Source organism: Typha latifolia, chromosome 5 (assembly GCF_019914945.1).
Source record: "Typha latifolia isolate L0001 chromosome 5, TyphaL0001v2, whole genome shotgun sequence".
NCBI classification, from domain to species: Eukaryota; Viridiplantae; Streptophyta; class Magnoliopsida; order Poales; family Typhaceae; genus Typha; species Typha latifolia.
The window spans coordinates 12,232,547-12,256,618 of NC_133090.1; the positions used below are offsets into that span (position 1 = coordinate 12,232,547).

General features: G+C 36.4%; 3 protein-coding genes and 1 non-coding gene across 9 annotated transcripts; 1 reads left to right on the forward strand and 3 right to left on the reverse strand.

Moving 5' to 3' along the window:
• Positions 1 to 3,075: 3,075 nt before the first annotated feature.
• Positions 3,076 to 11,074, reverse strand: LOC140788516 (ubiquitin-activating enzyme E1 2-like). 3 transcript variants are annotated; one of them, XM_073137784.1, is made up of 7 exons: positions 10,937 to 11,074; positions 10,436 to 10,867; positions 9,497 to 9,714; positions 6,015 to 6,809; positions 5,027 to 5,895; positions 4,107 to 4,539; positions 3,076 to 3,916 (listed from the first exon to the last, which is right to left on the reverse strand). In XM_073137784.1, the coding sequence occupies exons 2-7, from the start codon at positions 10,731 to 10,733 to the stop codon at positions 3,320 to 3,322; spliced, it is 3,210 nt and encodes a 1,069-aa protein (XP_072993885.1). In that variant the 5' UTR covers positions 10,734 to 10,867; positions 10,937 to 11,074; the 3' UTR covers positions 3,076 to 3,319. The 3 variants fall into 3 exon arrangements, with proteins under 3 accessions (XP_072993885.1, XP_072993884.1, XP_072993883.1); XM_073137783.1 differs by having other exon boundaries at positions 10,436 to 10,861; positions 10,937 to 11,073; XM_073137782.1 differs by having other exon boundaries at positions 10,436 to 11,055.
• Positions 11,075 to 12,107: 1,033 nt separating this feature from the next.
• On the reverse strand, positions 12,108 to 16,286 carry LOC140787992 (ribonuclease MRP protein subunit POP4). Of its 4 annotated transcripts, XR_012108941.1 has the most exons (10): positions 16,016 to 16,285; positions 15,877 to 15,912; positions 15,715 to 15,788; positions 15,354 to 15,616; positions 14,717 to 14,785; positions 14,496 to 14,554; positions 14,267 to 14,368; positions 13,038 to 13,204; positions 12,613 to 12,725; positions 12,279 to 12,454 (listed from the first exon to the last, which is right to left on the reverse strand). XR_012108941.1 is itself a non-coding variant. In XM_073137064.1 (9 exons), exons 1-8 carry the CDS (start codon positions 16,200 to 16,202, stop codon positions 13,065 to 13,067), a joined length of 930 nt encoding a protein of 309 aa, XP_072993165.1. In that variant the 5' UTR covers positions 16,203 to 16,285; the 3' UTR covers positions 12,108 to 12,725; positions 13,038 to 13,064. The 4 variants fall into 4 exon arrangements, 2 of the variants coding, with proteins under 2 accessions (XP_072993165.1, XP_072993166.1); XM_073137064.1 differs by having other exon boundaries at positions 12,108 to 12,725; XR_012108942.1 differs by lacking the exon at positions 14,717 to 14,785.
• A 2,669-nt stretch (positions 16,287 to 18,955) lies between these two features.
• On the forward strand, positions 18,956 to 22,212 carry LOC140789274 (protein DOUBLE-STRAND BREAK FORMATION). The gene is made up of 5 exons (XM_073138913.1): positions 18,956 to 19,082; positions 19,195 to 19,402; positions 20,746 to 20,889; positions 21,537 to 21,666; positions 21,941 to 22,212. The coding sequence occupies exons 1-5, from the start codon at positions 19,024 to 19,026 to the stop codon at positions 22,126 to 22,128; spliced, it is 729 nt and encodes a 242-aa protein (XP_072995014.1). The 5' UTR covers positions 18,956 to 19,023; the 3' UTR covers positions 22,129 to 22,212.
• Positions 22,213 to 24,001: 1,789 nt separating this feature from the next.
• TRNAG-GCC (transfer RNA glycine (anticodon GCC)) lies at positions 24,002 to 24,072 on the reverse strand. Its single transcript has one exon. It is a non-coding gene; the product is annotated as a tRNA-Gly (tRNA).

Sequence of the window (24,072 nt, forward strand, 5' to 3'; positions counted from 1 at the left end):
CCTTCAAAATTATTTTATTTCACTGTATTTTAAAAAGTCTCAAACATGTCTACATACTTATGATTAAAGTGAGACTGTTAATTTTTCTGTCCACTGTAAATTTTAAAAAATTTCAAAAATTAATAAATAGCGTGCTGAAATCTCTCTATTTCTAATTTTTACGGACAAAAATATTTCTCATTTTATATAAGCATTCTTTTTCTTCCAATAATATTCATATATTTTCTTCTTTTACATTTTAGATTATATAGACTATATAGTTAATTTCTTCTCCTTTCTTATATAAGCATATTTTATTCTCTGAAGAATACTCGTGTGTTTATTTATGTTACTTTTTAGATTATGCCGACTATATAGTAAATTCTATTAAAGTTGAGTTTTTATGAAGTTTAATAATATTTTAAATTTAAATACAGAAAAATAAAAATATTATTTAACCTATTTTTTTTATATATAGATTATGAGTTCCTAAATGATACATAAGTTAGACAATTAGCTTAATCCTCTTCAAATATAAGCCAGACAAATCTCTCTAATAAAAAAAATTTTATTCTCACAAAAAAATATATTAAACTTATAATATTTATAAAAAATAGTAAAAGTCAAAACTGGCCATTTCAAAAACATCAACCATCTTAAAAAGGACGAAGCCACATCAGCAGGCAGTATTTAATAATGCAGAAAATAATTTTACAATGGCAATATGTAGATTAACGCTCTTAACACGAATATTAAGCCGTCCATATTATTAAGTTTTTATTTATTTTTTTGGTATGATCAAGTGTTTTGACAGTAGCAAACATAGGCATAACTTGTGTGCTTCCAAACAAGATTTACTTTACTGCAATTATATTTATATGCCTAAAAAAATATTCACAGAGGTTATAAAACCAGGGCTTTTATAATTTAATTGTATTTAGAATTTTAGTCTCATATATAAAATTGAGTGTATATATTTTTAATAGTTGATATATATTTTATTATAATAGAGGACGTACAATTTATATATACAGTAAACATTAAAATTTATTATTATAAATGAAAAATTAAATAATAAAAACCCTTTTATAAAAATATTGTGCATAAATGATACATACTAATAACATGCCGCAAGGTCAAGAAAATAAAAATGCTTGTTTGCACATAAAATGTATTTTGGTCCACTATTGCTAATGTGATTATAAAATGAAATTCTCTTGCAAATCATTTTGTGTTTATGTTGTTGTGTAAACTTGTTTACATAGCTGAGTCCTGGAGTGTGAAGATGAAGTAAGAAGAAAGTATTTTTTTTTTCTATTATCAAACCTAGTTTATTTGTTTTGTTAACACCACTATCTTAAACCAAAAGCCATTAAATGTCCAATTAAAACTTCTAGGGAATGGTGTAGGAGAAGAAGAAAGAAGTGGACTGAATTGATGGTAGAATGGTATCAGAGATTAATATAATGCTCCTGTTGCTCTCCATCACCTATGGGTATTTAATTTCAATTCGATCAACCATGAACGGGTCCTTTCAGAAAGTGTAAGTTGCTAAAATTTATTAATTTTAGGCTATTACACCTTGAAAGATAGGAAGTTTCCTCCCCAGAATAATCTTTTTTAAAAAAAAATAGATGTACTGTAATTGGTAACAATTTTAGTATATAATCAGTTTGTGAACCTCTCAAATATCCAACTTATAATGCTTCTTCCATCAGCTAAATAACAATCAGTTTCTATAGCAAATGGAATAATTCTCAATTATTCTAGTCTTTAGTTGAGTAATCACCACCACATATTTAATGTAGATAGTGATATTAGAATAGCAGGATGTTGCAAAGAGATATATATATATATATATATATATATTTGAGACGGTAATGCAAGATATAAAATAAGAATACACTTGTTGTCGAGTTTAAATTTAATTGTTGTTGTTGTGGCTTTGTCCTTATCATAATTTTTCAATGTCAACATTAATATTATTTACTTTTATAGTCAACAGTTGCCAATGACAAATGGAGGAGTCATGTGAGGGGGATAGCTAAGACTGAGTCTTAGAAGGTTGAATGAGTCTCCTAAGGAACGTTGTTTTTGTGAATCGTATTCTTTCACGCAGAAGAGAGGCTTGGTGGCTTGGCTTTCAGCTATTTGGCATGTTTGTCTTATAGCATTCATGGTGTGGGGCCAAGTGCCTTTCAAGGTGACGTGGGCTTCTGTCGTGACGTGGAGCAGTACACGTGGCGATGACTTGTCGTGAGGAAGTCGAGTGACTCTCATTTGTATAGTGGGTCATTTTAATTTTATTTCTACCGTTTTACGTTAACCACGTCGTTGAGTCTTGAAGCCATGGAGCCAGAAACTTCTCGTCGGGAAAATAACTTGTTTAAAAGGATTTTAGCATGTTAAACTTTTTCAAAATTAGAAAAGCTGGTTGAGGTTGACAAAATAGGGGAAATTATTATTTTTATAAAATAAAATAAAAAATGCGTTTGCCGGGAGTCGAACCCGGGTCTATTGCTTGGAAGACCGTTGGACTACAAACGCTTTTGTAATCAATAAACTATTTTAACTATGTCCTCCATTGAATAAAGCATCACAATCTGGCAGTTAGCTTCGTGCCAGAATGAATTTGTCACCAAGAAAGCTTGACCAATGCATGCTGCTGATTGCGTATCAGAAATGGTGCAACCTAAAGATTTGAACATTATGTTAAAATGTGAACACTTCAGATTTATAACAAGGTCAAAAAGCAGACTTCCCAACCATCTTTTCGTTAGATAGAGTGAATAGAACTTTGTAGAAAGCATTTGATATATTAAAAGATAAGCCAGCAAAGGGGAGAGTACGACAATTCCATAACAGAAAGAAAGCAAAGCTTAAAGATACAAATCCAAATCAGGCATCCGATACATCATTTTGTCACTTTAGATAGCAGATATCACTCAAGGCATATTTCTAAGTTGTAGCATTAACATGCTGTGAACTAAGTATTGGGTGCTGATACAAAATGCAGATTATGGAAATTCCAACTCAGGGTCCAAGAAATAAGTAAATGAAGATCCTGCATAAATGGCAATGATACAAAGGTTGTCATGATAAAAAAAATGATCAGCTGTTGATGCAAATGTTATAGTACAAGAAATAACAAAGTAAAGGAGCGGCAGCCAAGCCTTTCAAGAAAGTGAGATCCAGCAGGCTAGCCAGAATCAAATAAGGTCACAACAAAGTACATTTCCGCTTGTTTTCATTTAATATCATCAGCACTCTACGAATCTTATAATTATTACTCCAAACTAACAAATTTTTCACAGGTGAAGTTCCACTAATAACTTCCAGCTCAGCGGAAGTAAATGGATACTAGTGGAATATCAATATCGTTATCCTCATCATCCTCGCAAGCCACCACGACATCTAGATGGCGTCGATACGGGGGCACCTCTACCTTGGCCACCTCCTTTGCTAGATCGACAACTTTCTTGTCCATCCGATCCTTGTGCCTGGGGAACATGCTATTATAAAGCAAAGATGTACCACATGAGATGCTATAGGCATTTAATCCTTTCTCCTTCAGCCATTCCAGGAGCTCCCTGAGAGTAAGATTCCCTTCTACAACCCACCTGTCCCAAACTGTCCAACTCATATCCTGGTGCTTAATAATCTTTGGCGGGACTGGCTCCGCCATAGAGAATAGAGGGAGTGCAAGGTTAGCAAAAGTGTTACGGTAGTCTTCCACCTTGTGCCCACCAGCAAGAACTTTGTAAAGTTCCAGGCAGACTAGACCTGTGGCCATAGCTGTAGAGGTCGCGATTGCTGGGATAATTCTTCCAGCAATAAACTTGGCCTTCAGCTTATCAACTTCTGGGATGTTGTAGTTTCTTGCACGCATATTAGCAAGACCTGCTATGAAGTCCATGTGGTAGTTTGTATCATCATCCTGTAATTTCAGCAAACAAGATGTAACAAATTACACATGTTTCACTACACAGACAATTCTCTTATTATCACAGGACAACAGTAAGTTTCAACAAAAGAAAAGATGAGTATCAGAAGATATTAATAAAGACTGCTTTCATTCAAGTTGGAAGGAAAAAGTTTGTTACTTCAGAAAAATAAAAATAGAGGACCTTCTCAAACTGAATTGGGTTCATCCGAAATCCAGGTGGCAACTTCTTGGCACACTCTTCCAACTTCTCTATGAGATCATTGATTACAGCAGAATCGTCAATAGAGGCTGACGAGAGGTTAGTGGCTTTCTCGTCTGTAACAATTTTGACTCCCTGCTTTGGTTGAAAGTCCGGGACCAATACATGATCGACTGCATCAGCCAACTTTTTTGGATTCTTGGCCCAGTCGGGTATGGGAATACCAAATGTCTCAGCCCTTAATATTGAAGCAGCCATAACAAATTGCAGATGGCTAGGGTCACTAGACATGAACTGCAATGGTCGCGGAAAACGTTTAGGAGCAGACCAGAATGGAGCTCCAGTGTTGGTGGCAGAATCTTCAGGGAAAGTGAAGGTTAACTGCTTCACACGATTTGAGAAGTAATCCTCAAACCTGAGTGCATAAAGATGTAATGTCAGTAATTGGAAAAAGGGGCTAATGAGAACAAGAGATTTGCCTACTTAAGAGCATCGGAAAAGACTTGAAATTATTAATATCCTGCAATAAGCTACTTAAGTCCAGACTTAATTACAATTATCCTATATTTATGTATTCATTGAACAATTTTACCATGCATAAAAGAAAAAAAGAAAACAGCAGGATATCTTCCAGCCCAAATCTGAAAGAAATATGCATATCAATCAGCTTAAATTCCAAAAGGACAATAAAGAAAAAAAAACTCCTTAAAGGGAGCATAAATTAAAAGAAGGTTGTTGATATTTGGTTCAAACTTGAGAAACAAATATACCCAAAACAGATGAAATCCTTTATGCACCCAAAACTTCATGCATATAAAAACCAAATGCCAATGCTAGATATAAGAAAATCTCCAAATGAACAAGGACAAAAAAGAAACAAGAGAGACGAATTTGAACTTTACCTCAGTCGTGCCCAGGTGATACAATCTTGGAATGTCTCACATATATCCCTTTCAAGACACTCGAGAACACGTTCAAGCAGATCCCTAGCCTGAGCATCACCTGCATTTCTCATTCCAGAGGTATACACACTTGGGTTGGATAGGAAAGTATTTACTTCACTAGGTGTCTTTTCAAGCAAACCCTCAAACTCAGACCGTGCCCATGTTAAGCAGTGATCAATGTTATGAGGAAATGAGTGGACCGTGCACATCGGCGCCTGTTTCTCAGGTGGATCCCTGGAGGCTCCATAATTCTCAGTCAAGTGAGGTATGACCATCTGTGTGTTACACTTAGCGCCTAGAGTCCCAGATTCCAAAAGTGGCTTTTGGAAATACAAGCACCTAGAGTCTATGTACATTCTTGCAGTCACATTGTCTAATGCATTGATAACAGCATCCAAGCTCTCCCAGAAAGCATCATCAAACACATTTTCTGTATCTGGGCTTGCTCGGTTTTGAAGAGCCTCGACATGAAGTTTAGGGTTAATTGACATGGCAGCAGAAGCAGCAACAGTGGATTTAGCCTGTCCGATGTTCCAGTCACGGAAAAGAAACTGGCGGCTGAGATTACTCTTTTCAATGATATCATCATCTGTTACTGTTAGCTTACCACTTGGACTGCAACAAACACCCATTAGTGCTAGGTTCTTCAAGAATTCACATCCAAGAGCACCAGATCCTACCATGAAAATATTGGCATCTTCAAGCTTCTTCTGAAGCTTATATCCAAATACAGAGATCTGAGCATCATACCGACTGCTTAATGGCTTCCAATCACTAGGCTCCAATGGTTCAGTAGGAAGGGACTCAACTGAATCAAAGTAAAAGAACTGCCAAAAAATTAAGATACACATGTAAGGGTGTGAGATAACTCTTAGTAAACAGAAAATCATATATTCAAGATTAATCCTTGCACGATAAAGGAGGATAAGAGATACCCATAACTCACCTGGAAAAGAGGGTGAAATTTCCCTGAACAGGCTTTCACAATCTCTTGCCCCACAATACCGCCAAATATGGCTGCCATAGGATTCAAAATTGCTCTGGAGCCATTTGCAAAATGGTGCAGAAGTTTCTTATCAATCTCTTCAATCTTGCCATCACCCATACTTTCATTAATACTGACAGCAAAGTGTATCAGCTTTTGAACATCATCCTCAGATCCAGCAATAGGAAAGCGTCCCAAATCCATTCTAAACTTATCCAATGCTTGAAAAGCCAAATGTAAAAGAGGTGGGCGGTCAAATTTTGAGAAGTCACTCAAAAGAAATTCCCCTGGATCTCTGATTGCATCTCTTAATGGTTTGAATTGCAGGACTTTGGGTGGCTTGACCTGTGTAACTATACCACCTTTCTCATATGCACCAAAGTGAGTGGTGTCTTCTTCAAGTGTAAATGAGTATGGTCTTGCATTCTTAATTTTCCTTGGTTTTCCATCATTTAGCTCTGTCATTCCATGGACTTCAGAAAACACTACAAGGTCACCATCTTGGAACTCAAGCCGTTCATCATCAACACATGAGACAAGTGCAGGATTGTCATTGCTAACAGATGCAATTATACCTGTGTGTGGTTCCTCACCATCAACATCTACAACAGTGAACTCTGGACCAAAGTCACAAAATACACTGCCGAAAAGCCCTCGAACTTCAGTTTTAATGAAGGAAATTGGTGGCTGGTGATTGTGACAATAATCATCATATTCAATCGCCTTCTCCAAACAGATGTCAGTGAAGACTACAGCCTGCAAAGCCGACTTACTTGAGTGGATTATTAAAAAAAACAAAGAATACAAGTAAGGATGTAATACTAATACAAGCAGGACATTGGAAGGACATAACATATGAATCAATGATGCTTAAAGGAAATGTAGTACATACCAAGAATTGCCGTGTCAAAGACATGGAGTGTGCCAACCTTGGCTAGGCATGGTACATATCGGTATGTCTCATACCGAACTAAGCCGGTGTGTCATTATCGCACCGAATAATCTTAATATTAAAAATATAGACTTTTAACCTTTTTAGGGCCTTCAAATAGGTTTTAAGAGCTAATATGAAGTCCTTCAATCTTAGAGTAGCATATGCAAATAGTTTCTAATCTTATCATTTTTCCCAATTTTTCTCAAATCTTTCAAGTTTGGGCAAATAACTTTAATAAAATCAAAATTCCCCTTTGATTTCTAGAATTAAAGTAAAATTTTATATAGATCAAACGTCACAATAAAATAATTTTGAAGGATCGATTCATCTCAATTCGGACCGAGATTGACCAAACCCGTAATCAATTCACTAGGATTGGTGGGATCGGTCAATCCGGGCTGATCTCAACCTAGACCAACCGACTCGAGCCAATTCATTTCCAAATTTCCTCATCTCTTCCACTATTTCTCTCTCTCTCTCTCTCTCTCTCTCTCTCTCTCTCTCTCTCTCTCTCTCTCCTCTCTCTCTCTCTCTTTCCCTCATTCACTGTTTCTCTCTCTACCATAGTTATTGCCCAAGTCTTCATGGTGCTTGGTCAGAGTATTTCCATTGGCCTTGGTCATAGTCTGACTTGTTTGATACTGATGGCTTTGGGTTTCGGCTAGGCATGTCCCATTTCTATGTGTTGAAGGCCGTTGTGTGTCGTGTTTATTTGGGTTTAGCTTTAGTAGATTATAGCTACAATGCTTCATGATCTATTTTTGATTGAAGGGAAGCCAGTACTAGCAATAAAGCTTGGATATTTTGGGTGTTTATCATTCAGAATGTGTTTGCCCTTGAGGTTTAATATTTGTTTTTCCTATAGTGCTAGTATAGAGGCTAACGCAGAAATCCAGCTCTGGCAAGCTCCACCAATGCAGATCCAATTCTGACAACTTCAACTATATGATTTATTTATTTATTTCTCTCTTTTTTTTCACTACAGTTTTTTTTCTTCTCTCGTTCACTGCGGCAAATTTTTTTCTTTTTTTTTCCACTTTCTCTCCCCCTTCTTCATTGCAGCAGTTTTGAGTAAATTATTTTTTTTTTTAGTTTTTAGGCTTTATATGTGAGTAGCTATTTTTTTAATAATTGTCATTTAAAAAAAATAAGAATTTTCCTATATTTTTAAATAATATCTAATCCAATCCCAATGGCCAATATGGCTGATACATATCATTTTATCATGAGGCCAATCCCAATCTCAATTTTTCAAATCTTGGAATTATCAAAAGGGTTATAAGACATGCTAAATTAGGTTTGTTTTAAGTAAGATAGAACCAATTTCTAGTGGCACACATTGAAATAGGTGGTCATGAGGGATAACTTGTTCTCTTAGTATCGATGTCGATAATTCACTAGCATGATATGTACATACTTTGCATACTATACAAGAATAAGGGATATAATAATTTGCAACTCAATTTAATCTAAGTCAAATGCATTGTTATTCAAGGAAGCAAGATGACATAGATTTTATATGGAAAAACAATAATAACCACCTAATAATTAGTGGTATAGCTCAACGAAACAACCTCTCAGTAGCTGCACATTCAACATATACACAGACATTCGGAACTCAACTTGTACTGACCAAATACTTTACCAAACGTTCACTCCATAAGTTGAATGATGACTTCAACATAAATAAAATATATGAGAATTTTAAATACGACGAAAAAGTTCGAAGTTTTTCAATAACTATATGTATTATGTGTACGCAAACAAAAATATACATCAACATAGATATAGTAATCAGTAATTTCCTTTTCTCTTCACATGTTAAGCTAAAAGGAGGTGGCTAAAAAGGTGGATGGATCTTCAAGAGTTCCAAATATTCATATGCTACATGGAAAAGATACTTGGATACCATCATCTCAGGGAGCCTCTTTTAAATGTTTACACAAATTGTTGACCAATATATATATATATATGAGGCCCTTATCTGTCAAAATTTGCATCACAATTCTAGAAGTTGCAACTAAATAGAAGTTTTGAGCATTTCTTTTCTTGTACCATAGTAAGCACTTTGAGTGATTAGGTCCTATTTTAATAGTCAGATCTAGACTCTGTATAAGGTTAAATTCATTATTAACATAGAAGGCATGCAAAATACAAGTGAAGTATGAACTAGCTAATCTGATCATTTAAGAGCAGAAGTGCTAGACATCAAATAATACATAGTTACAGTACAAAACTTTCTATCAACTGCCTATATATATATATATATTTATTTTTATTTTTCTTATTGCCTTTTTTCACCAAGATGCACCTAAAAATACCATTACCAGTAGTTTCGCAGCATCTTAATTTACATCTATGAAAAGAAAAGAAGACAAAAACAACACACAAATGCACATTGAAGAAACAAATGTGTGACAGCATGCAGATGCTAATAAAGCAAAAGCTGCATCAAGAAATTAAACATACAACAAAATAAAATGGAAGGAATTGGCATATGAGTACAAACCTGGAAACTGGAAAGCTGCTCCTTCGTCAAAGGACCAGTAAGGGTAGATACCATAACAGCATTGTTGAGTTCTTGGAGCTTCTGAACACAAGCAGTAGCTCGGTTCTTACCAACGTCATCCTCCGAGAAGAAAAAATTGCTAGATAAGTCCCACAATTCAACATCCGTTTCATCATGTATGGTCACAGACTTTACACCAGCAAGAACAAGGTTCTTTGCTGAAAGAATAAAGACAGATCATACTCAGACCACAACTGCATGTCTCATGAGTAACAGGAAAGATACAAAACAAATCCCCAAAAGAAAAAATGCACTTCTTTGCAGCCCGAAATATAACTTTTTACTCAGCCCAAAATACATGTCTGAGCAATAAATGGAAATACATCTGAACCCCAAGCATCATGTTCACACATACATTCATGAGTAGAGTTGATGGTACTTTTGGCAACCTATATCTTATTAATAACATCTAAATTAGTGCATTTGTTTATGCTACTGCTAAAAAGGCATAAAACATTATTTATGCAGTCTCTGTACAATAGAATGCAACCTAATATGTGTTCGTGGTTCCCCAGCTGGACGACATAGAACTTATTTGTGTTTTTGACTTAATATACTGCCTACAACAACTTAATCTCAACATTAACCGCCAAGTCCCATCTATAAAGCGTATAACTCACATAGGTCGCTCTCACAACACTAAAGATCATATAATTGCTTAATGCTGAACTATAGTTCAAATCTGATGGTGCAAGCACAATTAAACAAGTACTGACAAGATTGACAAAATCAAGCACAACCTCTAGGAAGAGGTACTTCCCTAAAAGTTCCTCCATGGCATCAGAAAATAGGAAGAACATTAATCCAAAGCAAGACGAAATTACTCGCGGGAGATCATATAAAATACTGAAAAACTTAGAGAGAATTCAGAACACTTACCAATCTCGATACCAAGGCCCTGAATCCCCGAGACGAGAACATTGGAGGCGAAGAGCCGGCGCATCGTCTCCCTCCCATACACCGCCAACTGCCGACTGTGAAGATCCTCGTCGATCTCAACCCCGCTACTCCCGTTCACCCCATCGCACTCCATCACCTTCTTGTTCGCTGCCATGCGCTCGTTCTCCACCACCGCCGAAGGGATCAAGCTCTCCGCTCTCGTCTTCTTGATCAAGTCTTCTTCTCCAGTGACCTGGTCCTCAACCTCCCCTCTTTTCCTCGGACGCATATAGAGCATACAGCCGCCCAAAGCACCCGCGAACCCCAATCCGACGACAACCAGCGAGAGATGGCGAGAGAAAGCCAGATCGCGATCCACCGCGAGAGCTGCCGTAAGAATCCCAAGGAGGACCGGGAGCCCGAAGCCTAACCCTAACCGTAGCCCGATCGCCATCAAACGGATCAACAAACGAAGGGGGGAGAGGATGGAGAAGAACGTACCTCAGTCTGATCTCTCCCCTGCTCCCTTGCTTCCAATTGGATTCTTCTTAAGGATTTCTTCTTCCCTAGGGTTTTGAAAAAAGGGGGAAACGAGAAGTGGAGAACACTAAATTCGATCCGATTTTCTCCGATCTCGCGTGATATTTATAGAGGAAATGGAGACGAAGGGAGGAGGAGTGGCGTACATGATGGAGTGGAGATGGAGAGATTTTACTTGAATAATTGCATTTTACGGAATAATTGACCCTCCACGTATCCGAAGATAGATTAAAAGTAATCTGGACCGTTGGACTGGTTTGGTGATGGCTTGATGAAAGGTAGTCGTGGGTTGTGGGTCGGTGTGAGAATCTGGTTCAAAGTTTGGGACCTTCTAGGTGGCGAAAGGGAAAGGCGGTTTTCATTTATTCTCCGTAGGGATTTTTTTTAAGAAAGTATAAATATGGACGAACTATCACAAAACTATCTTTACAGGGTGCTTTTCTTTCCTTAATTAACTTCCTACTTTTTAATAAAATTACAGTTTATATTCTATATTTTTACTATATATAAATCAAACTTAATAATTTAGTGAATATATGTAAAAAATATTTTAAATTTAAATTAATAACGTGAAAATATTTAGTTAAGTATAAATATTTTATTTATAAAATAATTAAAATATCCTTAGAATAACTTAGTTAAGAGTATTTTTATAATTTTATTAGTATAATTAATTTAATCCAGAGGTTTGGTTAAGTTTAAGTAACAAATTTATCAGCGGAGTATTTTTTGTACAAGCTTAATTTTCAAATAGAGAAAATGCAAAATGTAAACCATGATCTTATTAAAAATAGAGTGTTATATGTAAATTTTCTAAGAAAAGGCTAAAAGAAGAAAAAAAAAACACTAAATTTTTCATAAGACAATTCTTTCCATATCTCTTTTTTTTCAAAGAATTTATAAATTAAAGAAAATTTTGAAAGTTCTTGCGCCTTTAAAAGAGAAACGTAATTTTTTTTGGTTTTTTTCCCTAAGTATATGATTACTGGGAAGTTTAGAATCTAGCTTGATATGCTTCAATACATCCCATAGAGTTCCTCATACTGTATCAGGGTACATATGCATTTATAAATATCATATTTACTAAATCTAAAAAGCTGCCAAACATACTCATTTTAAGTACATGTCAAAATACAATATAAGAATCTGTGAGCCTATTCTGTTCAATGTATTCAGCAATTGAAAAGGAGTTCAAAAGAATCTACAAGCTCTTGCACACAATTCGCTTACAAGAATTTTGGCAAAATGAATAATAAACGTCCTGAATGTAACTTGACACACGCAAAGAATAGCCACCCCTTAATGAGCTTCTTACTTTTTAACTTTCACCTATGAATAGTTACATGGAAAAGGAGTGTGATTCCATCACTCAATAAATAATGAAAAGAAAACTTAAAGCAAATAGATTACAGTATTCAGTATTGGGAAAAAACCAATTTAGCCAACCTATAATCCTTCAAGCTCATTCGGCAACATCACCTATAAGCAACGAGACATTTATCACAAACTACATTCTCCCTTTATCTGCACCCTATGTTCACGAAAATCTTGGGCAGCAGTTTGGCAAACAGAATTCAACAAGTAATGTGTAAATCAGAAACCTAGTAGCAAGAGTTCGGGATGTGTTCAATGATTACCCTGTCAGGTTATTTTCATTGTAAACAGATGATATGTCAACGCCAGCCAAAGTTTCAATCAGTTGTAAGAGAGGCGCAACCATTATGACAATTGACTTGATCTTGAATTTTGCCTGCAATAAGGAAAAAGAAAAGGTTAGATTTGAAATGCTGTCCAAGAACTGACAGGGTTAACACTGAACACCCAGTTTGGCTTCAATAAACCTAAAAATGAAGTCAATTCTCCTTCAATGTGTATGTAATACAAGCTCTAGGAGGAAGATCATATTGAACAACGACAATCTATAAGAGGATTTAGATTGACCAGAGAGATGGAAAGCACAGTGGCATCATAAGACAGCTTTACTGGTTATTAACTGATGTGAAGGCAAGATAACTGATGCAAAACATATATCCTGATTTAGATCATCGGATGGATATTGTACCAATAAAAAACTGTGCGAAGTCCTAATTCATCTTGTTAAAAGATGTTGCAGATGCTGCCGGGCAAGAGTTTCCTTCGATGTAGCCTTTAGAGAGAGTTTGTCACCATACAATGTAACCTTCCAAGAGCCAGCTTGGAATATGAAAACTGAACCCAATTTAGGGACAACTGCAAATCAAATAAACATTTATTATTACTTGTTAATAAGTGCAAAAAGCGTCAAGAATTCAACTCAAACAAAATTAAATCTGTAATCTTAGCTAACTACACGAATTCAACAATAATGAACACTCAAAAACATAGACATCCATCTTCATGTTGAGATACTTATGTCCATACCAAGTTCAGGAACTACAAATCCTATTTTGTAATTCCAAGATGTCTAAACCTCCAGCATACAATACATGTCACCAGAAAAGGAATACAAGAAAATATAAATTATGAAAAATTATGACTCTTAAGTGTGCTTCCTCAGATGACATATCACAAAACCTGCAGAAGTTGTTTCAGGTTCCATTTAGTTACCAAAAGAAAAAAAGTCCAAAAGGATTTTCAGTCTCAGATAAAATATTGACGTTGACAATATTATCTGGATAACTCTAAATAAAAGTATCATCAATAAATCACCAAGAAAATAGTCAAGGTCAATTTTGACTTTGACATATATATATATATATATATATATATATTCTTAATTCTTAATATAGCTTGTCTGATGAACTTGAAATGTGTAGATAGAAGTTTCACCACATTCCGTTCAACACTGTTTAGGATTCTCCAAAAGTCTCTCAAAGGTAATGATGGACAACTCCCTAGGTTTAGGTTTATTACCCTTATATACCTCCTCAAGATAAGATATATAAGCTACTTAAAAGAGGCCACAAGACAATCATATATGTTGCAGATCCGCATTGGCATTCGAACGTAGACATGGCGCATTCGAATGTCTTGATTAAAAGCTTGTAACCTCGAGTCCATTTGCATTGTGTTCTGAATTTCTGATACAATTTTGGAGCACACAAGGAGAAAAGAAATATTGAATGAGTCTAAGCAATAAATGAGGGATGGAACTAGATTGTATTCAAAGATACACGTATCACATCTCATGCAACAAAAGTTAAAGTGAGTAAGACCGAATTTCTGGAAGCAATATCCAACTAACTAAAGCAATATATAAGTTTAAAAACAAGGATAATAAAATATCATTTCCCTAGACATAGAAGGGAGTACCTCGGAATCGATTGTCCTCTGTAATTATTCCCAATGTCTCTCCAGTTTCTCTTATCATTATACCAGCACTACCTTTAAAGGAAGTGACTTTGCACTCAACAACTGCAGAAACATATTGCAATAAGTTCCTTTCACGGACAAATTCAGAATAATGAAATTAACAAACCTCACGAAGAATACGGAACTTTAGACTACAAAATATATTCATCAGAGTTCAACATATGTTTACCTAGAATAAAGGCGCCATGTAAATCTGCAGTGATAAGACACTCAGCTAGTTGCTTTTTCCTGAACAATTGGTACAGGAATTCAGTACGGACATATAGATATAGTGCTAAATATTGATAATGACTGGGGAAGGTAGCAAACCAGTAGACGGACAAAGGAGTAACCAAAAAATAAACATAAACCACAAAATCCTCGATTCATATATATGAAGTAAGACCATACCCATTTTCTTTAGTAAGCTTGAAAATGTACTCTTTCCACATTTCATGCATTGGCTTAAAAAGATCAAAGCTGCATAAATAATTATCCCATCAAAAAGTAAAAAATTTCAAGAGAAATCAGTGAAATTTACAGGTTGTCAAGCAGTGAGAACTAAAAATATCTTCAGATCATATTAGAATCCATTGTTTGGCAGAAGAATAATGGAAAAGATTGGGGATCTAGGTACCTTAGTTTTTCCATCTCACCATAATTATTAATATTCCTTTCGAATAATTGCCTCTATCAAACATCTCTTGATGCCTGTGTAAAACCATTACTATTGAGACTCTATTTCAATGCCATTCATAGAATTTACCTTTGCTTTGCATGTAGTTGTTTGCATTGATTTTACTAGTGGATCCAGACTTTTATGATCCATTCTACATCATTTTCTCATATTTATCCAATTTGATATTTATTGGCTATTAAGAAGAATGAACATCTCCAGTTGGTGGACATTTATTTTTGGCCTCTACCAAAACATCAATTCAAGTAAATTAACAGTATGAAACTCATAAAACTACACCGATACAGGTTGAGTTTTGACCTTATCTCCAAAGAGTCATCAAGATTATTTTCCATCAAACCAAAAACTTACTTATGAAACTCCTTGGGTAGGTCGAACGATCCGCACTTCCGATGCTGCTTCATAGACATGTGTTTCCTTGACCGCTTTGAGTGACTCACCAAAGCTTTCGAGCGGGCATCCTTCAACCCATCTCCCTTTGCTACAAAGTTATCGAGAAGAACCCAATTGTCCATTTTCAAGGTTTTGGCTCCCCTTGCAAACTTCCCACCCTCTTCACCCTTCTGAATTATATCATGAACAACTTTGTGTACAACATCCTTTCTATTCGAATCCTTCAGCAAAATCCAAAATCAAATTATTCCTGCTGATTCCCATATTTAAAAAAGTACGGTTTTTACTGTAAAACAGCTAGAAATATGAACTAAACTACCATGGCACCAGCTCGCAGCAAATTTTCATGCAATTTTCCTGGGAGCTCGCAGTAGACAGGGTGAGCTTCTGCATCTACAGAGCATAAAAAGAAACTAACTTTCTTTTGCTGTAGAAAGCGCAATTAATATTAAAAATAAGGAGAGGGATTTAAGTCTCGTACCGCTCGAAATCCCGGGAGTTTTCCACGAAGGACTTGCTGAGAACAAACCAAAACAACAACATTAGGGTTGACCGGAAGCGAAGATTCCATGATAGAGAAGTTATAAACTCTAGATGCAAATAGAAAACCGTAAATGAACCTTGATTGGAGAAAGATAGAGATGTGCGCTTGGAGTCGACATCTCGCTTGGGATTTGGTTTCGTCTTCTTGGTCTTGTCGTGCACCTCGCGGAGGAGCTCGGGTCTAGTGCCAGCGAACCTTCGCTCAAGAGCTTCGAAGGCGCGTTTCTTCTGGTCAGAGACGGGGGCCGGGTTCGCGGCGGCCATGGAGGCTTCTAGCTAGGAAAGTATTCGAAACTAAGAAGAGGAACAGCCGAACAGATCCGAGGATTACAAATTACCCCCTATTCCGATTCTTGAAGTTATTGTTACAGAATGTTTAGAAGAAAAAACCAAGGTAAATTACAAATTACCCCCTAAAGTTGGCCCAAAATCATCCTACCGCTCAACATTGAGTCCTAACCCTCGGTCAGAAGGAATATCTCAAACCGGCCAAACATCCTCGAACCAGAAGTGCCACGCAGCCACTGAAGCCAAGTGGGAACTGTCTGTAGACATGATCATCGGGCGGGCCGGACTCTTCGGGCCAACCGGACTTAAGTATTTGTCCATGGCCCGACCCACCAATCACTCGGGCCGGGCTAGAATAATCTAGCCCGTTACCGCTTGTTGGCTCGTGAGAGATCGGGCTAACCGGTCGGGCCGGGCCGGCCTGACCCACCAATCACTTGGCCCAACCCATATTTTAGCTATTTTTAGAAATTTTTAACTATTAGCTTATTTTAAAAAATATATATTTATATTCCTCTATTTTAAAAAAATTAAAATAAATTAAAAAATTTTAAATGTGTGCTTAAAATAATGCAAAATGGTATAATACCAAAATATTTTTACTGTAGCAGAAGGGCAAAGTACTGTAGCAGACGGGCGGGCTTTCGGGCCGGGTCGGGCGGGCAAAGAGCTGGCCCGTACCGCCCATGGGTAGTTCGGGCTCGGGCCGGGTTGGGCCTAAATCGGGTCCGGGCCAGGCTTAGCCCGGTCCAAACCGGGCCGGGCACGGGCGGGCTGGGCCATTTGATCATGTCTAACTGTCGGAGATTGGATGGCTTAAACTCAACACTAATGGTGCCTTCGTGGAAGGGCACTACCAAGGGGAGCGGGTGCAATAGTCCTTGCCCTAGCGAGTCGGCTTTGCTATTTGAGCTCTGGGATCTCTGTATGGGGCTAAAGCTGATTCCTAGAGAAATGGGTATAATTGCGGAGACAGACTCGTTAGAAATGATCAGAGTTATCAATGAGGAATATTGCTATTGAATGTATTGGCTTAATCAGGAGAATAGCCAAAATTAAAGTTCAACACACTGTTAGAAGAGGCAATCAGGCGACTGATTGGGCAGCCCATCGGGGTAGATACGGGTCCAATTTTTGTATGCTTAGGCCTAAAGGTCCATTCCCACTAGAATTATGTAATATTTTGGCCTTAGACTCCAGACGCTGCACTGCAGATCCGGAGGCTATTTCAGCTTAATACAAGCTCTATTTATTCAAAAAAAATATACATATGGAATAGTATTGAATGGGTACGAAGAGGAGAGTTGGCCGGGATAGAGGAGGCTATGGAACTTGATGATAGCACCTCGCATAAAAACATTATGCTAGAAGGTATGTAGGATTAGATTGCCGACAATGCCTTACCTTTGCTCACTGAGAATGGCTTTGGATGACTCATGCGTAGTGTATGGGTTGCATGGTGAGACAGTGGCACATCTTCTCTTCACGTTCCGGTTTGCAAAACAGGTTGGGGAGGAGCTTCATGCACAAAACCAGAGGATGACGTACAACCTAGGAGAGGATTGGCTAATGGGAAACATCCACCAGAAAGTTGAGCATACCAAGAGAAACTAGATGTTTGATAGCATCTACCTTATAGACCATTTGGAAGCAGCGCAACAATGTAGCATTCCGAAACAAAAGAACGATTCTAAAGGTGGTGGCGATGAGAGCGACATAGCTCACCTTAGAGTATTACCAAGCATCGAATGCTCCTAAAATGAAGACTAAAGAGACAAAGAAGTGGATATCACCGTGATCAGGCTGGCTAAAAGTGAATGTTGATGGAGCATTCACTAAAGGTGATTATCAAGATGGAGCGGGCACAGTGGTTAGAAAGGAGGATGGGTTGGTGAAGCTAGTAATATGAGAGCCTTGTCCTAGTGAATCAGCATTGTTCTCGAAAACTGTGGGCTCTACGGATGGGTCTTAGAATAATGGAAGGAGCGCAACAACTAACCATTGAGTCGGACTCGAAAGCGGCAATAGGCATCATAAAAGAGAGATATCTTATCCATGGAGGGTGAGAAACCTTGTCCATATGTGTCTCAAATAGATTAAGGGATTGGGGAAGGTTCAGGTGATTCGTATTGATATGAGTTGTAATCAGGTAGTTGACTGGGCAGCCCACTGGGAAAAAATGGGAATTATGAAATCTGTAATTGGGCCAGAAAGCTCTTTTCTTAGAGTTATGTAACTTGTTGGTTGTAGACTCCTACCCCTGGTTACTAGGGCAGGAGTCAAATTTTTCTTAAGCTAATACAAGCTCTATTTTTTTTTAAAAAAATACAAATGAAATAGTATTCAATTCACGTTCAAATTTAATTGGTTATAATAAATTTTAATTAGATACGAATACAAACTAAAGCTCTAATGAAAGATAGAATGTCGAAGCTCAGCTCACCTTTTGAAATATGAGTATAACTGAGCATGCCACTAGAAAATAAGGAGAATTTGAATGTCAAATGACTTCTTACACAGGACCTTAGCTAGTTAGAGATTAATCCGGATTTGGAAGGCAGGAGAGGATGGCCTGATTCACACCAGTAGGATCAAGACGAAGAATATATATAAAAAAAATCTTCACATCCGAAAAATAAAATATAAAATAAAATAAAACAGAAAATATCTATTGCCAAGCCATTTGAAAAATAAAAGAAGAAGAGCGGGCTCCCAATTAATCAGATTTCCGACTCTATATAAAGCCAAGTAAGTCTAGGTTATTATCCCGCCTCGTCTCTTGTCATCTCAAATTTAAATGGCGGAAGCCATGGCAGAGAGAGTCGCCCTTTTCGCTTCCCAGGTCCAAAACCGAAGGTAACGAAAACCCCCCAATTCCCTCTTCTTCCCTTAAATTTTTCTACTCTCACCCTATCGATCTCTTCCGATCTCGCTACCCGCGAATCTCAATCCCTTATTCTCCCACCAGATTTAGCACCGCAACTCTTCAAATCTTGGAGGCGATCTTGGTCACCAAAGATGTACCGTCCCTTCTCGAGACTAGATCGGCGTTGTCAGAACTGCTTCGATCCCAAGCCATGGCTGCCTTGGGAGAGATCTCGGAGAAGGCGGCCGATCACAAGCTTTATATAGTCGAATTCTTCGTCAGAGCATTTGCTTTAGTTGGAGATGTGGAGGTGAGATTTGATCTCAACTTCTGTCCTTGCTTTTCTTTTTGCCGAGCGATCTAGGTTTGCATCATAGTAGATTGTTTTCGAAGTTTTGACTGAACTCTACTAATCTAGTCGTGCTAGTCGACCAGGGCAAGAGCAGTTTAACGTAAAGAAGTGCATATTTGCTTAGGTTTATGATGTAATTGACGTAGTTTTGATAAGCAATTCATCTGGACGGTGGGCCTTCTAAATAGATTCTTGTCTTAAGAAATGTGTGAAGTAGATTGTTGCAACGGCAGTATATGCCTTGATGTTGTCTGTTAAAGCACTTGCTTTGTTAGTGATGTGGAAGTGACAGTTAATCCTACCTTCTGGTTCCCATTTCCTGAAGAAAATGAATCTTGATTGGAATGGGCCAGTAGAAAAGTTTAGGTTTGTGATGTTAGTACAAAATTAAGAAATGCCTCTTTCTTGCTTCATTCGGTAGATTTTTGACAGTTTTATGATGAGATATGGATTTTGTGAAATAAAATATTTGTTGCTGAAGGGCTTTAAAAGAGATTCATGAATGAAAAATATATGTGCATCAGATCGAGTCATCTCATCCAACTAGTTGTATTAAGAAATGTGCACAATAGCACTGTTTAAATGCATTAGATGCATTTTCACATTTCTAAGATATATTTCATGTTGTTTTGGACTGATGAAGCTTGGATTGCTAAGTTATGTGCTTGTAAATCAAAGATAGATTGAAGAACATCTGAAGTCTTGCTGTCGGTGGGTTCATGATCATGTGGAACTGTTTTAGAAGAATATTCATGTATGTACCATGAGTTATGTCCATATGTTTCAACTTTTGTTTTGTAACTCGGGAAAATTCAAATTGTGCATATTTTTTATTTAATTATTTCTGCTTTGCATTATCTAAGTAGAGGATGCTCCTTTTTTCTTCAAGGTAAATCCATCAAGCATTAATCAGCATAGCTTCATTTTGCAAACTGTTGGTTAATCTCAGAAGCATTTTGGCTTCTAAATGGGGAGAATATGTTGGACCAGGTATTCGAGATCTTCACTTATCAAGTTCCTTTGATCTTTTGAAGGAAAGATTGCCAAAAAGGATTTGCGAATTGATAAGAAATAAGAAGGGATTCCACTTGTATACTATGGATAATGGTGAATTAACTAATTAAGAACTCAAAGAAATGCCATCTTCTTTAGGTACTTAAGAGGAGAAATGAATAAGAACATCTTGACTCATATGATGTGTGTTTAGTTAATTTCTTGTCACTTGGTATAAGAAGTTACTTAATATAGTTGCCTAATATATATGGCTGATTGTTTTAAGACTTGCATATTTGTTCTTTTAGAGTTGTTTGGTTCTGAAGTATGAAGCCTTGGTTCTGAGAGAGAGTAAATATCTGAAAGATCATGATTTGGAAGTTGCATATGAGGAATGGATAACTTTTGCGAAGGACTCACTTGATAATGGATTTTATACCATTGCTGCCAAGGTACATCTGATATGTATCCCTCTTTTCTCAGTTTTGATCACTGTCAAATCAGAACCACAATTTTTAATTCCATGAATCACAATAAAGTTTTGGCCATTAGATGAAAACTAGGGTTGGCCATATTTTATAATTTCTAACATCTTACTGACACAAAGTTATAGTTTAGAAAACATCCAACTATAAAAGATAGGTCCAGCTAAGCACATTTTCTATCTGGAACTCAGCAACTTTTGAGAACAGAGAACATAAAACTAAAAAATGCCGATGATTAAAATTCACAACTACTGTTTTTCTTGTTTTGGTTATTTCTACATTTATTCTTTTCTCTGCATTATCTAACTTTCTTCATCCACAACATAATTTATTTTACTGTTAGCAAGGGACCATAAATTGGGAAACTTTTGCATCTTTTTATCTTCCATAAAAAGATGAATGCAATATGCCATCAATTTCTAGTGTGTCAAGTTGCTAGATTCAGTTTTGTACTATATTTGCATTTTCTGCTTGTACATATAGTCTGTTCAACCTCTTCACTCATCAAATCATGCTACTTCTTGTCTTTAATTTAGAGGTTTCCCTTCTGTATCAAGGTCAAGAATCAGTTCCTTCTATCACTAGCTCACACCTTGTCCTTTTCTTTGCTTTAGGGATTTGAAAATGCAATGTTATGCATCCAGTCCAATATAAATGTAGATTCAGGAACTGCTGCTGATCATACTATTAACAAAATTAAAGGGCCTCGAGACATGGCAACAAGACTAATTGCGTCACATTCTGGTAAGTATCATTTTATTGTTATAGCATTTTCGTACTTTCTAGCTGTGAAACTTAAAGTCTTGAACATGACATTATTTTAGAGATTTACTTTTTACTTTCTTTTCATCCAACTTTGAGGTAGCTTACACAATTTAAATTGCTACTAAGACGTTAACAAACTAGGTAGTATTCATCTACATTATGTGGTACAACCAAACTACTATTAAGTGTTTTAATCAAAAACATTAAGTTGTAAAATTTGATTTCTAATGCTATTACTTTTGGGACTAACCAGTTCAGACAGAGTCTGCTCAATATCTGCAAAGAAAAGCCACACGAGTATATCAAAATTGCAGTTTGTCCTCAGTGAACAGAAAATGTGTTGCAAGTTCAATGTTCAGATATGGAATTAGGAAGAGGAACATTCAAAAACTATATCATAGCCGAGGCTTGAATCGGGATGTTGGTGGTCCATACAATTAGATCCTTGATTTCAGTATCTCAACTCGTATGCATTTGATGTGATTTTTCATATTGGATATTCATGAACTTATAATTTCTTCCTTCTCTTTTTTTTCGTCATATCGACACCAATTGGCTCCTGCTAATCTGTGATTGACGATCCAGCTTTATTTGTAGTTTGAATATAAAAGTTGATCTTCCTTGCTGGCTAAACTTTCCTAGGTTGTAATTCGTTCTATTTTTATGCTGCATGAAGATGTACTGGGCAACCGATCACCTTAGCTTTTTGTGCGCAGCATTTGATCTAATAAGATTAAAAAAAGAACCTTATTATTTTGTTGTTAAACATTCATCTGATTGGGCTTTTTCTGATGACCAGAGGTGCCATATGCTTCGAACTGATGCAGCTCTATGTTTCAATGCTTCAAGTTCAGGTTAGGTGTAACACCTATAAATCTGCATTGAGTTGTTTATAAGATAATGCCATGTCTTCTTTACTAACTAAATTGGATGATGCGTCAGTATCTCTGTTCTTGGTGGTTTCTTCCTCTCCCTCGCCCAGTCTAATAAGATACTGCCATGTCATCTAGTTCGTGACAAAATTGAAGTCTCTGTAGACTATAGGTATCCATTATTCATCCACTTATATTACGTCTCATCTGAATACTTCAGCCTAAGTAGGATATTTCTGTCAGATGTAATTTAGGCGTGTTTTTGTTTTTCCTTTTGGCCTCAAGAATAATATGTAGTTCTTGATAAACTTCGGCTTTCTTCAATCCCTTAACTGACCCCACTATTACTCAAACTTGCTTTTATTTAATGCATAAATTTTCAAGTTTGAGCATCTCTTTTGATGACTATCTATAGACTGTCATCGATAATATCCTAGTAATTGCCAATTGGGAGTGCAACGTATATCCTATTGTGCCATTCACAGCATTTAAGGACTAAAAGCGCATTTCTCTCCAAGGACAAGGTCGACAATGTTGGATGCTTGCATAAATTACTCTAATGCGCAATTATACTTTGCTCCCTGAATTGTATCTCAGTATTATTTTACCATCCCTTGTGATAAAAACATACAGATCACTCTCTAAACTTTTAGTATCCTATGACTAACCCCGACTGTTAGCATGTGTATATTTAGTTACTAGTACATAAATCAAATTACCCTCATGAATTAGAGAATTTTGCCTCTAGTATATATTATAATATTTACCAATTTATGTGATTATAATATAATTATTTAAATTGTTGAATTATAAAGTGACTATAAATAATATATTAGAATATATTTGTAATGAAAAGGTTCTGTTATTGGATATTCATTTCTGATGCTACTACTTTTGTTTTTGTTTTTGAGAATAAGCGAGATTAGCCCGATTAGATTTTTCAATAGAAAGGGGAAAATATTTAGGCAAACGCCCTAATACTTATACAAAGAAAAGAGGGAGCAGGAATCAAAGATGGCTAGAGAAGAAAAGAAGGGTGAGAAGCAGGCTGTGCAGAATCTCATTCCCTCTAGAAAGGTAGGTCTGAAAATTTACCTAACAAAGTATTCAATGTGAGGTTAATATTTTTCTTACAGCATTAACAGGACAAAGAATATTTTATTACTTTAAAAATAAAATATCTTTTAATTGACTTTAAAATATACTTTTTTTTTAATTTTACATAATCTAAAAGACTTATTCAAAATTATTATGATTATTTTACATCTATAGTTATCTTTATTATTTGTTCTTTGAGAAATTTTAGATAAAAGCAGTATTTTTGATCTAGAAAGTTATGAAGAGGAGGAGCACCCGAAATTTGCTTCACTCGTTACTTAATACCAAAAGAATAATCGTTCGCTTCACGTTACTAGTTACTTAATACCGGAAAAATTAATCCATGCACCAGCCGGGAATCGAACCCGGGTCTGTACCGTGGCAGGGTACTATTCTACCACTAGACCACTGGTGC

Coding starts and splice junctions, on each gene's coding strand:
- LOC140787992 (XM_073137064.1), bottom strand. CDS start 16,202: ATGGCCGCCGCGAACCCGGCCCCCGTCTCTGACCAGAAGAAACGCGCC. Junction 14,786..15,353: donor CTACCCAAGGAGTTTCATAA/GTAAGTTTTTGG, acceptor TTATTTATGCAG/CTTTGATCTTTTTAAGCCAA. Junction 13,205..14,266: donor AGAGGACAATCGATTCCGAG/GTACTCCCTTCT, acceptor TTTGATTTGCAG/TTGTCCCTAAATTGGGTTCA.
- LOC140788516 (XM_073137782.1), bottom strand. CDS start 10,889: ATGGCGATCGGGCTACGGTTAGGGTTAGGCTTCGGGCTCCCGGTCCTC. Junction 5,896..6,014: donor AATTTCACCCTCTTTTCCAG/GTGAGTTATGGG, acceptor ATTTTTTGGCAG/TTCTTTTACTTTGATTCAGT. Junction 4,540..5,026: donor ATCACCTGGGCACGACTGAG/GTAAAGTTCAAA, acceptor TTATGCACTCAG/GTTTGAGGATTACTTCTCAA.
- LOC140789274 (XM_073138913.1), top strand. CDS start 19,024: ATGGCGGAAGCCATGGCAGAGAGAGTCGCCCTTTTCGCTTCCCAGGTC. Junction 20,890..21,536: donor TTTATACCATTGCTGCCAAG/GTACATCTGATA, acceptor TCTTTGCTTTAG/GGATTTGAAAATGCAATGTT. Junction 21,667..21,940: donor ACTAATTGCGTCACATTCTG/GTAAGTATCATT, acceptor GGGACTAACCAG/TTCAGACAGAGTCTGCTCAA.